Here is a 14,617-nt window from a genome sequence, read left to right on the forward strand (position 1 = left end):
CTGCAGGTGATTTCTCTGGATTCTCTGAATGTTTTCATGATATTGTGCAGAAGATGAAATCGACCATTTTTAAAATTCTTTGCTCTATACAGAAAAGTATGAAGGAAGTACACAATCGCTATATTTATACTGACACCGTACAAGCTTTGTAGGCATTCAGTCAACTGCACTGTGTGCCTTTATACATCTGCTGGAACAAATGGGAAAGACAGGAAACTAGCTTTTCTATAAACGTCACCATCACCAGTTATTTAGCCTGACATCCATTCATGCTACTCCAGACTGGGCTGTGCCAGCCACTGCATTTTTCGGGGCCACGTTGTCATCGTTGTTCTCTTTCCCCCCTCGCTGTCAGGGTCCCTCACTCTATGCCTCACCTGCTGCGTATGTATCGACCCTCAGAATACGCTTGCAAAATGAAAGCAGGCAGCCCATCCCAGCCCGCACCGGGGCTAAGCACGCATGCAATCAGGTCCGATGTCGAGAGGCTGAAGCAGAGGAAAGATGGGAATTTGCCTTATCAGTGGAATCACTATGAGATAATGCAGCAGTAAGCCAGCAAAAACACAAATGGGAACACAACAGGGAAACTAACCTGTCACAGTTCTGCATTTACTTCCCCTCTGAGTAATATTGACATCAGCAAGTGAGCAAAAGCCCATTTCTTTTCAAAGCGCTTTCTTCACAGGGGAAATTTAACAAACCTTCTCGTCTTTGGCTCCGATTTGTTGTTAAAAACTTCATCCAATACAGAATTATGACTAATAAGGAGGAAAACGGTGGCTAGAAGCAGCTACGTTTGCAAATCTACTTTCACCTGAAGCTAAATGGTTTATTCACTCAAATACATCAAAGAGAGGAAAAAAAGTGATGTAAAAATACTGTTTTAATAAAAAACACGGCTCTTTCATGTTCTCTGTGTATTAGTGAGACAAACAAAGCCGTATTTCTGTTTCTTAGTACATCAACAGTGGTATTAAAAGTGTGACCAATGTGCCTCCATAAAGTAACGTTCCTTCCTGTCTAACACAAAGCCATGCTCTTTCCACTGTAGCTTGCTTAGATGTACAAGAGATACCCTTATCGATCCCCACATTGGCTTTCACTGCTGACGAATGTCTCAAAGGCTTAATTCAAAGGGAGTTCAAAATAAGATTACTGATTTTTATCACCTGGCTGCAGACAGCAGGGGTGAGAGAGACGGAGGGACTGACAAAAGGCATCAAAACTGAGAGAGGAGAGGTGGCTCAGAGGGACGAATCAAGCCACGGTGGATCACAGCGTGCTCCTGGGCCGTTAGAGTGAGGGAGGCTAAGTGCTTCCAAGGCTGTTATAAATAATGGCAAATTGTTTAATGCCTCAAATGAGTTATTTGTGACGGCTGACACAGCAGGACTGGAAGGGGAGAAAATAAGATGGAAGAAAACAGAGAGATGTCAAGGTGGGAGGAAAATCCACAGAATGTTCAAAGCATAAGTAAAGAGCCTCAAACACCTCGGCAGAAATGAAGTATCCTGGCCAAAACATCAGTAAAAACATGAAGGTAACAACACCGTTTTATCTATGTAATTAAAAATCTTATTACCAACTGTCTTAGATGGTTACCAGCAGTCAGGTGCTGAACAAACCACAAGACAACATCCTTTGGACAGACCAGACCAAAGTGGAGATGTTTGGCCTGCCCAGCGCCAAATCTGGTGAAAACTAAACACAGCATAGCAGCACAAACAAGCACAGTGGTGGAAGGGTGATGATTTGGGCTTGTTTTTTAGCCACGGCATCTGGGCATCTTGCAGTCACTGAGTTGACCATGAGCGCCTCTGTTTACCAAACTATTCTACAGTCAGATGTGAGGCCATCTCTCCAACAGCTAATCAGGAAATCTACAAGAGAATGGCTGAAAAAGGAAAGAATGAAGGTGCTGCAATGGCCCAGTCAAACTCCAGACCGCAACCCGACTGAAATGCTGTGGTTGGACTGCAAAACTCAATGAACTGAAGCAACACTGTAAAGAAAAGCAGGTCAATATTTCTCTACAACAAAGAAATAAAGAAAATGATTACTCAAATTACTGTTGCCAAAGGTGGTTCTAAAAGCTATTGAATCATGGCGTGTGCTTAGTTTTTCATGGAACTGCAGAGACTTACAGGGACCAGTCTTTACAACAGTATAAAAACAGAACTTTTAAAAAAAGGTAAAAAAATTTGGTAAGGGGTTCCCCCTTCATTAAAATGTATATTTCCATATTTATTTATTCATATACTCCTAACAGACGTCTTCAGACTGTGGGAAGAATGCGGAGCACCTGGAGAAAACCACCGCGCCGCTAATACCCGAGATGGGTGCAGAATGAAACTTGTCAGAATGGATTACATGCTTTTCATTTGACTTAAGTATTGAGTACAGCCTTACAATCTCAGAGTAAAACTATTTTTAACCTTATTTCTTTTTACATTTGACAGAACACAGACTGCCTTCTGATACTGTGTGTTAAAATCTAGAAGAAATAGTGCAAATATGCACCCTTTACACCTTTTTGGCCCCTGAAAGGGTTCACACAGTTACCTGGACACAGATATTCCTGTGTGTCCTGTAGGGACATAAATTGACTTTTACTGGAATCCTTTTTTCTGAGCCTGTGGATAGACTGATAATACTCTCTCCCTAAGTTTCAGCTTTGATCAGTCACAAAACTCATAATTTTTCAGGCAAAAGGAGGAAATGAACACGATTAAGCATAGAGAAAGATGGATATATACTTTTTGCAAAGAAATAAATTCTTTGCAAAAAGTTATCTTTAAATTTGCCCTCTTCCTGATTTACTTTTATTTTTTTTGCATATTTGTCACACATGTTTCAGATCATCAAACACCTTTTAATTTTACAGAAAGATAACCTGTGTAAACACAGAATACAGTTCTTACATGATGATTTTGTTTATTGTGGGAAAAACCCTGTTCAAACTTACCTGGCACTATTTGAAATAGTAACTGCCGCCTAAACCTGATAAATGGTTGTGTCATCCTTGGCAGTTTGCGATAACTGGCAGTGAGTCTTTCACATCACTGTGGAGGAATTTTGGCCCACTCTTCTTAGCAGAATTGTTTTAATTCAGTCACACTTGAGGGTTTTCGAGCATGAACTGCCAGTTTAAGGTGACGCCAAAAGCATCTCAATCGGATTTAAATCCGGATTTTTAATTCCAAAATTAATTCCTTATTTTGATTATCTTAACTTCTTCTGAACTCAACCGTGAGACTACCAGCAACAATGAGTGAAATCTCCTAACCCCTTTCCAGTTGATCCAGATGCTACTGTGCAGATTAAGTCCCTGACATGTGTGCCACTGGCCTATGTATAGTACATTTAACAGCTTTGATCTCCAGTCAAGTTGGATGTCAATCATGATGCCATCTGGTGGAAACCCAATACTAGGCTCACCAACAAGGTCGTATCCAAGGGCTCAGCCTCATCCGCATCACCCCTTTAATCTGGATCAAAATATTAAAGGCACCGTGGCTGACGGCCTTTAATCATTTTGATGTGCCTTTAAAACAAACCTCCCTCCTCATGCATGCCATGCCAAGCCGCTGGTGATTGCCGCTGCCGGCTTTGCAAGAAAAAGTTGTGTCTGCTTTTGCTGCCTTTCAGTCTGAGCAGGTCTGACAGATGTGGTGCACGGTGGTCAAATATTCATGCACCACTGGATCACCTACCGTAGAAAGAGAGCTTTCCTTTCACTGTGTTCATTCCCCTGGAGTTTTCAGCCACACACTCGTACGTGCCGGCATCCTCCTGCTGGAAATATGGGATTTCCAAGACACCACTGGCTTTTCTCATGTCCACTTTCCTAGGAAATGGGACGTTGTCAACTCTCCTCCAACTTATAGAAGGTGCTGGGCTGTGAAGAGAAGCAGAGAAGTTTGAAAGTGATAGGCAACTGAGATACAAAGCATTTTCTATATATTTACCATTACTTTTAATGGAAATTATAACGCTCAATTAGAATGTGAGCCGCAAGATTGTTGAAAATGTATACAACAATTATTTGCAGACAAGGTGTTCTTGAAAGCTTAAAAATATATTTTCTATATCAGTGTGATTACTGTGAGAGTGAGTTATACTGCACTCACACAGTAATCTGCAAGACTGGTGGACATTGTACTCAGAATAACTTCAAATCATGCAATTGAAATACGCGAGACTCACCAAACGCATACTCCACACTACTGATCAAATTCACATGGTTTACCCTATAAATGCACTCATTACATAATTCCTGCACCACAAAATTAATAACAGAATGTGCTGGATTTCAAATCTTCAAACCAAGCACATTGTATATATTAGTATTCCTTACCTAGATACGTGTATTATGTACATGAACTACTACAATTCTGTTTTGTCCTTTGTACTGTGTTCAAGTGTCAGGGTTGCACTGATTTGGTATTTGGTCTGATATTGGATATTGGTGAGCACAGAACAAAGTAACAGGCTGACCTTTTCACTTAAATTCTGTATTGTTCTGTGAATACACGAGGCATCAGCACTAGTGCGCTGATTGGCAGTTTGGAGGTGTTTGAAGGTGCTACGCCAAAGCTTTCTTTGATTTCAGCACCTGACGACTGAAAAGCTCAGATGATGACACTTTCACTGGCATCCATCCTTTTTTCTCTCTTTATGATTTAACACTTGTTGGGAAACTTTTATTGCACACACACACACACACACACACACACACACACACACACACACACACACACACACACACACCTCGACTGTACTCCATGTATGTGAGGAGATGCATACAATAAAATTGAGAGGAAAGAAACTTTGTCGACAATAAATGACAGACCCTCACACTGAAATAAAACAAGTGCATTAGGCGAGTGACCTAAATGCAGTTTACCTTGGTGCCTTTGTCATACACAGTGAGGGAAAGAATTATTTGATTATTTCCCTCGGCCATTTTATTACTGATGCCAAAGAACAACATGCCCACAGTCAAGCATGGAGGTGGAAACATAATGCTTTGGGGCTGTTCTTCTGCTAAGGATGCAGGATGACTTCACTGGATTCAGGGAAAGGTCTTCCAACATGACAATGTCCCAAAACATAATGCCGAGCAGCAAAGGAGTGGCTAAAGAAGAAGCACATCAAGGTTCATGGAGTGGTCTAACCAGCCTCCAGACATCAGTCCTGCAGAAAATCTGTGGAGGGAGCTGAAGCTTTGAGTTGCCAAGCAGCAGCCAAGAAACCTAAACGATTTAGAGAGTTTCTGTAAAGAGAAGTGGGCCAAAATCCCTCCTGAGATGTGTGCAAACCAAGTGTTTCCCAACAAAGTCATGCTTTGCACTTTTGCAGTAATTAGCTGAATCTGAGTAGAGAGTATAGCCCTGTACTCTTCAGAATGAATTCTGCTACTTCTACCAGCAGTCACATCATTATTAATAAATACTAGTGACCCAGTTCCACTGGCAGCCATACATACCCATCCTATAACACTGCTTCTACCATGTTTGACAGATGATGTGATCTGCTTCAGATCATGAGCTGTTTCTGTCCTTCTCCATACTTTTCTTTTCCCACATTCAGGTGGTCAGGCTCTTTTAGATATTTTCCGGCAAAGTCTGATCTCTTTTTCTTGTTCTTGAGATTACTGTAGTTTGCACCTTGTTGTAAACCCTCTGTGTTTCCATTCATGAAGGTGTTTCTTGATTATAGGCTTTGAAAATGATGCATCTATCTCTTAGAGAGTGACTTGATTTGGCTTGATGTTGTGAAGGGGTTTTCTTAACCATGGAAGAAAGTCTGCAATCATCCACTATAGCTTTTTCAGTTCTTCTTGCTCAGTGCATTTCCTCTTTATAAAATCTGATCAGTTTACTGATTTGGCTGTTCCTAAAGTTTTTGCTAGTTTTTTTTTAATTATTTTATTTTTTTCACCCTAATGATGGCCTCCCTCATTTGCATCAACATCTCTTTGGACTTTACATTGAGAGTTCCAGTGAACAGCTACCAAATCTATTCAGCACTTTAAATCAACTTCATATCTTTTATCTGCTTAATTGGTCATCAAGTAGTCAAGAAACAGGCCTCACCTGGCCACGCAGCTCTTTATCAGTCAATTGTCTAAACATATCTGAAAATGGCGAACTGTGTATAAAAATGGCTGTTATTCAGTTAATGCAATTAACTTGCATCAACGCTTAAAGTCAATCAACATCTTGATTGTTTTAATTAAAATCCACTTTGGTGGTGGACAGAGGCAAAACTGAGAGGAGAAAACAACAAATATGACCACTAAAGGAAATTCTGATGGAAAGTTTAAGGGAGGTTTTGTTCTCTGTGACTGTGAAGCTGAACATCCTGGAGTTTAGTGCAACTGTTCACACTTTTTTACTTTAGGCTTCTTACATAGACCTGTGCTTTGTGCTGTAGTAAAGTGTGTTCCAAACCTGTATATATTAACTAAAGATCCTTACACCACAACACTGCTCTTTAATTACAGCCAGGCTTGAAACACATAAGGATTGCAGCTAAGCAGCAAAGCGCATGAAAAAGTAACTTTTTCTTCTAACATATTTCTTTTAAATGGTTGTTAGCATGCTGAAGCTGCACTAAAAGTGGGCTTACTTTCCCAGAGCGAAGCATTCCAGTTTTACAGTGGATCCTTTGGCAACATGAACAACCTCTGGAAACTGAACTTCAATCTTTGGCTCATATTCACCCATAACACCTGAAAGAGAAACGGAAATGAGTGCTAGTGCAAAGACTGTTTTTTTTTTTGTTTTTTTTTAAATCAAGTTTAACAAGTCAGGCAAAAAAATAAATAAATAAAATAAAAACACTAGTTGAGGTTTCTTCTCTTGCTGCCCAACAACAGAAAAATTTCTCAAGTGCAGCTTTCTTTTCACCGTACGCTGAAGTCTTTCTTTTAACTTCCACTGCTGCGCAGCAGAAACCAGCACTGCTCTCAGTGTTGTCACGAATGCTCTCCTGTTGAATGTAATGAGAAAAAAAAAAAAAGACAAAACACATCTCCCCATGTGGACATGTGACACACTGATGTTTAATGGGGAAAAAAAAAACAAAAAACTGAGAATTCATAGACGGTTTGAGCTTTAACATCCAGATGAGTTTCATCTTGTTGTACTGCTAACAGCTATGAACCAGAAAATGGGCCCATAAAATCCCCCTGGGTGCTGCCACTGTGTCTACAAAGCATCCCATTCACTGTTGGTGAAGCAGCTCTGGTGGATTATAATATTGCTGCCGTGCATGCTAAAAATCTCTGGATAGACAGAGGAGAAGGCAGAATGTGGACTTTCTGCTGTTTTAGCTTTGGTATAGATGTGTTTGACACTCGAGTGTCTAACACCCATAGAAAAAAAAGTCACCTGTGGATTTTACTCTTTCCCCTTAAATGACACTAAGGTAAATTACGTCAATGGATTTGCTATTTGCCGTGTTGTCATTTCTCCCAGCTCTGCCGACGCTCAGCCTGGGTGCACGAAATGGCATTTTAAGGTTCTGTCATCCACCAGTGTAACAACAGGTTTTCCCCCCATTGCTGCAATTCGGGGCTGTGTTGCACAAATAGCTCTAGAGATGGAGGAAACAGGCCAATTTCATCTCGTTGATTTGGTGAGGCATGTGTTATCAGGATAGCTCCCTGAGTGACTGTGAAAGCTAATTCAGATCCTTATCACAACTGTCACATACTGAAATTTAACCACAGCACTATCACCCACATTAAAGCAGACAGGTGGAAGTGGACGGGTAATTGTCTCATACCATAACCTTTCGTGGGGGACACATGTTTAATGTGCCAACCTGAACCCCCACCCTGCAGCCCCTTACCTGAGCCCCACTTCATGAACATGAGGTAGAGCTGACTCCATGTGTTGGTGCTGCTGCGGTAAAATAAATGTATAATAAAAAAAAGGAAGGGCAGAGGCAGGGTCTGAAAGTGCTCTGAAATCCCTAAAACATGGAGACACTGGACTAACCACTGACAAACTAGTTTAGCTCTGCGATTTGGCATCATCAACATTTAGCTCGAATAGATACTGTTAACAGTTAACTAAAACTAGGGAAGGGAAACATTTTAGTCAACTGAAATAAAAACAGAAATCATACCGTGTAAAATTCAAACTAAACTAAACCAGAAATATCGTTCGCTTTAGTCTTTGTCAGTTTGGTCAAATCTAGCAGCTCAAGTTGTTTGGAAAGGCTTTGGTGTTTATGTTTCTGGAGACTGGGATGTCTGTATGACATGAAGTGTTGCGTCCGTACTGTGATATCAGCTCTGAATATCTTAATTTTTACCCCCAACAAATATTCCCCACATTATAATAACAGGAAACGTTATCATGGCCCTGGGGTTTAAGCTTTAGTTTGTTGGGACTTTGAATTCAGGGTTATTATTAAATTCTCTGTTTGATTATGGTTTTCTAGTTTTTGTTGTTATAGTCCAGCTTTTCTATACTTCTGTAACAGTCAGTCTCATATGGTTTTTATAGTTGGGTCTCCCTTTGTCTTCTTCTCTTTATTATTTCTAGTGCTTATTTTCTATTTCTTAGTATTCCAGAGTTTTTCATTCATTTCTATTCTGTATCTTCATGTTGTATACGGTTTGTTGTTAATGTGTTTAGTTTTTAGTTGTTGTGACTTTAAATGCTGGTTTCTGATGTTCAGAGGTTTTCATATTAGTTCATGGTTTTAGTCTAGGCTCCCTCGTGTCTCCTTGTATTGCATTATCAAGTTTTCGTCTCTGCTTCATGTTACTTCCTGTTTAATGTTGATTAGCATTTGTCTTCATTTCCCCGTGTCTTGTTATCTGATTTAGTTCAGCTGTGTTTAGTTTCCCAGGTGTCTCCACTCTGCCCCAATCACCCTTCAGTCACTGTTTCTCTTAGCCCTTTGTTCTTCCTGTTTGTTATGCTTTACATACATTTGCTTAAGACGTTTGGATTCTGTCACTGATTTTCTGAACTTCATATTCCACCTGAATAAAGGTGTTTTTTTTTTTTTGTTTTTGTTTTTTATCAAGTTCTGCATTTGGGTCCTTTTTTGCCCCATATGACAAAAATAAAACTCACAGAAACAAAAAATTCTGAAATCATAAAAAAAAAAAAAAAACTGAAACAAGCAACTCCACACTAGAAACAAATTGAAACAAAGTAAAATTTACAACAAGCTACTATTTCCGATCATAGGTTATTATAATGAAGGGAAAAAACCATTAATATTAAAGCTACCATAGCATATAAGTTAAAAGAAGAGTGCTTTTACCTCCTCAAACTGAATTTTATTACAACAGATCATCTATAATTGGAAGGATATATATTGGGAAGACAAAAGCCACACTGAACGCCCTTTATGACATGCTCATATTTTTCAGCATTACGTAAGATATGGTAAGGAACGGGCTTTTGGGACAGCCGCCTACAATTAGATTACGTGCTGAGAATGACCTTTCCTCTGAAGTGGCTTGATAAGGCCAGCCTTAAGCATTAGGTCCACATGTAAAAGGACAGGCTGAAATTAAAGGAGGAGATAATTAACCTTTGAATTTCATTCATATTCTTTGAAACCCACTTTTTTGGATACCAAAAAAAGTCGTGTTGGCTTGCTGTTATGGCTATGACCTGTGCAGTGCTGCACTAAACTGGCCAATTCTGGCTTGTCTGTTATATTGAAGGAGCTGCATTTTTCTTGAAATTATATAACAAAGTAGCACAGACATTAAAATCTATTATTAAACTAAACATTCAAGAAAAACATTAATGAAGGACTGCCTTTGGAGAATGTGAGCATTTTCACGGTTATTTCTTACTGTAAATACAATCGTACATTATTTCAAATTCATCATTTTTGAGTAAAAGTGCTCTTAAAATGGAAACTGCAATAAAAGTGTGTTTTATCATATGACCAGAGCTCACCATCACTGCGGAGCACAAGCGGAGTGGGTGGGCCCTGGACACGGGTCTTGGTGACGGTGTTGGTCACCACACAAGTGTAGTTGCCGACATCTGAGGGCTCCACTTTGGCGATGTACAGATTCCCTGTCTCCTGAGAGATGAAGCGACGAGTATCCTGCTTCACAAATGTCGGATACTCATTGAAGATCCAGGAAAATATCAGATCTGTGGATGAAGATAAAAAAATAGAATTCTTGATTTAGAGGCAGAGGATGCTCATCAACAAGCGTAAATGGGAACCAAGAGATTTTGGTTGGTACGGCTGCGGTGTGACATAAGCTTTAGACCACCTCTGGAGAGTGAAAATGGTGACTAAGTCATATCATGCTAAGGTGAAAATTGATGGCAGGATCTGTGAGAGGTTGCAAACAAATGTAATTATCTGGATTCACTTTAATGATCATTTTTCATTTTGATTAGGTCTGCATATGCAAATAGGGATTTAGGAGATGGGCTTTGTGTTGTCATGAATAATTACTGCTCCCTAGACACTCTCCTAGAATCCACAAGATTTTCAACAAAGATACCACAAAATAGTGAAGAACACAAAGTTTTAATGAGTAGTAAATGAACAGAAATCCCCCCCCATTTTGATTTATTATTCTTAAATCATAGCATATTACTACCAACTTCACACAGAAAGATGTAGATATGATACAAAATAAAACAGTCACATATAATAGATAAATCAATAAAATCAACTAAGAATTACACTTAGTAGAGTTTAAAGGTTCAGCCCCACCCTCAGCCAAAGGAGGGAAAGAGAGTGATGCCCATTTTAGTCCAGATCAGCCACAAAACTGCCTTCCAGAAACTACAGTCCAGCTGGGAGGATTGCACCCAGAAGAATTACTCAGAAAACCAGGTAACTTTTCAATCAGCCTGCAACAGTTTCTCTGGGCATACACTATACTGCCAAAAGTATTCACTTGTCTGCCTTCACACACATATAAACTTGAGTGACATCCCATTCTTAATCCATAGGGTTTAATATGATATTGTCTTTGCAGCTATTTAGAATTTTAACTCGAGTTAAAGAAGGCGATTTTTTTTTTTCAAATTAGTTTTTAGTGGCAGAAACAAGCTTCCATATATCCGTGAGGTCAGACACTGATGTTGGATGAGAAGACCTGGCTCACAGTCTCTGTTCTAATTCATCTCAAAGGTGTTCTATCAGGTTGAGGTCAAGACTCTTTGCAGGACAGTCAAGTTCTTCCACATCAAACTCACTCATCCATGTCCTTATGGACGTGCTTTGTGCACTGGTGTGCAGTCATGCTGGAACAGGAAGGGAGTTGGGAGCATGAAATTGACTAAAATGTCTTGGTATGCTGAAGCATTAAGAGTTCCTTTCACTGGAACTACGGGGCCAAGCCCAACTCCTGAAAAACAGCCCCACACCATCATCCACCCTCCACCAAACTTTACACTTGGCACAATGCAGTAAGACAAGTACTGTTCTCCTGGGAACCACCAAACCCAGACTCAACCATCAGATTGCCAGATGGAGAAATGTGATTTGTCACTCCAGAGAACACATCTCCACTGCTCTAGAGTCCAGTGGTGGCATGCTTTACACCACTGCATCCGATGCTTTGCATTATGGATGGTGATGTAAGGCTTGGATGCAGCTGATGCCCTTCATGGCTGAGTTGCTGTCATTCCCAATCACTTCCACTTTGTTATAATACCACTAACAGCTGTCTGTGGAATATTTAGTTATAAGGAAATTTCATGACTGGACTTGCTGCACAGGTAGCATCCTATCACGGTACCACACTGGAATTCACTGAACTCCTGAGAGCGACCCAGTCTGGATGCCTAGGTGCTTGGTGTGGCCACCTGTGGCCATGGAGGTGATTGGAATACCTGAATTCAATGATTTAAATGGGTGAGTGAATACTTTTGGCAATGGCAGTAATTAATGCTTCTGCTCTGGGGCCACCTTGAGTTTTTGAAGGGCGGGCCAGCTCCAGATGCATACATATCAAACATAAAGATAAAAAAGGGATTACAGTGTTAAAACTTACATTTACTTTTAGTGGGAACTGTGTTGTTTTTGCTACTGCATTGAAGTCTAGTGTTAGTTTTGTTGTAGCATTTCTCAGAATCCTTGACATCAGTCATAACTATGATTCGGGCAATTCTGTATTAATCTTTGGTGGGCCGGATTAAAAAGACCAAAGGGCCATGTGTGGCCCGTGGGCCATAGTTTGTCCACCCCTGTTCTAGTAGGTTTATCTATAAATGACAGTGTTTGAGCAGTGAGAAACACACAGCTTTCTGATTGAGATCCCTGAAGTTTAACAGACTTCGTGTTCTACTGTGACCCCTTAGTAAGGGAACAGCAAGCTAAATGTCGTTAAAGCACTAGTTTAATTACACGCATTGTTAGCAACACTGCTAACTGCTAACCACATATTTCAGGATCAAAGTTAACTGATTACAGACTGTGGCAATTTTGTATCCCTTCAAAAAACCCTTAAAGCAACATGCTACTACATGCAACTGAGAAACAGCTAACACACACACACACACACACACACACACACACACACACACACACACACACACACACACACACACACACACACACACACACACACACCAGTGTGTGCCCCTCATGGTAAAAGCTTACACTTGGGTCACAAAGCTAACCAAAAAAACAACAAAGCACCACAGAGTATCCTGTCTGCCCAGAGAAATCATCTTAAACCCCAAATCACCAACCCCTTTTTATGCAGTCAGAAACATTTCATTTCTCTTTGTTCTAAACAAACACAGACTTTGACAGGACAGACATGCTCTTACAACCACAGTTATGATGCAAAAGGTTTTTTTACATCGATAAGAGAGTAATCATTTCTGCATCATTCTGGCGAAGCACCTGTCAGGCTGCTGTAATCAATACACACTGTTAGAGTTGAAATGTCAGCTGTTGGAGTTTTTGAAAACATGCATTTCCAGGTCTTGAGATCTAAGAGCTTGCCAGCAAGTAATTGCTCACAATATAACTGGCATTACTTTAAACGGTTAGCTTTGAGTTCATTCATGCAAGCTGGCCCCACAGTCACAGACATCACTGGTGCTTGTTTCTACACAACCTTATGAATGGCCTCTGAGAAAGGGCTGAAACTGAGGCTCATTTTGATGAGACTTATCTCACCGTTAAAAAGCCAGATCGAGACAGAAGACTTTAGTTCAGGCAGTTATCTGCTTCATTAGGCCTCTGATTTGGCATTATGGGAAGTTTTAAAGAAAGAGAAATATTAGAAAAAGCAAATGGTCTAGACAAGTGTTGAGGAGTTATTAAAATAATAATAATTACCCCCTAATAATAATTAATGGGTGGCTATTACAGTAGATTAAATTAAGTAATTGTCAGACTCCAGTAACCTGGTCAATAATCTAATTTAGTGAGGAAGCAGTGCTTAAATTGAGACAAATGCTCAGCAGAAAACGTATTAACAAGCATCTTCAAGAATAAAACACAGCATATACACCGTGGTCACTCCCACTGGGACCATAATTCATCCACTCTACCGTGAGTTTCCTGGGGAAAGCAGACATGCAATCAGAAATGTGCACTGTTGCTATGGCATCTAAAATCAGAATGAGCATTGTATGTGCGCCATATGTGAGCAGTTTGCCACTAAATAAATACCGCCTCAATTTATCTTTCAGCGGCCATTTTTGAATGAATATATAGTTTATCAGTAAAATGGATGAGGCTTGAGATTTATCCCTTCACGACTTTATTCACTTTATGATGTCAACTCATCAAATCTGAGTGTTGTGACATAATCTGCTGTTGTGGTGTTCCACAGTCAGCATTACTGACAGGCATGCACCATTCTCCCGCTGTGCTTAATCAAACTCTAGCACTTGTTAACGGACTGGCAATTAAACAAAACAGCCTTAGAGGAACCCCTTCGTTCACCTCCTCTAGCAGCTTAGCCATTTATCACAGCGGGCCCGCGTACTCCTGCTGGCTGTAAGGAGCAGGTACTGTACCGATCAGCGCCATTTGAGGCTCAGGCTTCATCTTTGGCTGCTGTGTGTGCTGAGGCGAGCACAGACTGATGGCACAGCAGAGATCCACGGGGACGAGGGACACTTCAAGGCAGGATAAGGCATGTTGTTTGCGTTTGTTTCCTCTCCAGTGCTTCTGGACTATGACTGCACCTGCTCTCGTTCTGTGTTTAAAACCCATATGACTACATGGCACAACATGAGCTGCAGAATACCGCAGAGAGCATAAACATAATGAGATGTCTCACACAGCTGGCCGAATGGTCTTCACAAAATCATCCAGAGCATTAATTTTATGGGTTACACAACACTCTCCGGTATAAAAACAGAACATCTTCAAGACAAATTGTTCACGAATTCCAGCTGCGCTGCAGCATTGCTGTTACTGCCATGGTAACAGGAAAGCCTTATTTGTATTGAGATGATGCTTTTGCACATCAACTGAGATGTTTTTGATTTAAATCTGAAAACCGATGTTGAAAACAGTTTGTTTCGAAGCTGAATATGTTAAGTAATTTAATGGCAAACTACCTGTAGAATACTGATTTGTACAAGAGCTCAGTTTGGTTTGTCAAAGGAAAAAAAAAAAATCATTTGAA

The 14,617-nt window shown here is 40.3% G+C and overlaps 1 protein-coding gene across 1 annotated transcript in view; it reads right to left on the reverse strand.

Annotated features, from left to right (window-relative positions):
- Positions 1–14,617, reverse strand: part of cntn4 (contactin 4) — a 173,623-nt gene that overhangs the window by 61,006 nt on the left and 98,000 nt on the right. Inside the window, exons 6-8 of the mRNA XM_030729479.1 lie at positions 9,948–10,151; positions 6,637–6,739; positions 3,717–3,901 (exon numbers count right to left, since the gene is read on the reverse strand). Coding sequence (XP_030585339.1) covers positions 3,717–3,901; positions 6,637–6,739; positions 9,948–10,151 — 492 coding nt within the window. The remainder of the gene's footprint in view (positions 1–3,716; positions 3,902–6,636; positions 6,740–9,947; positions 10,152–14,617) is intronic.

The sequence above is a fragment of the Archocentrus centrarchus genome, chromosome 5 (assembly GCF_007364275.1).
Source record: "Archocentrus centrarchus isolate MPI-CPG fArcCen1 chromosome 5, fArcCen1, whole genome shotgun sequence".
In the NCBI taxonomy this organism is placed as follows: Eukaryota; Metazoa; Chordata; class Actinopteri; order Cichliformes; family Cichlidae; genus Archocentrus; species Archocentrus centrarchus.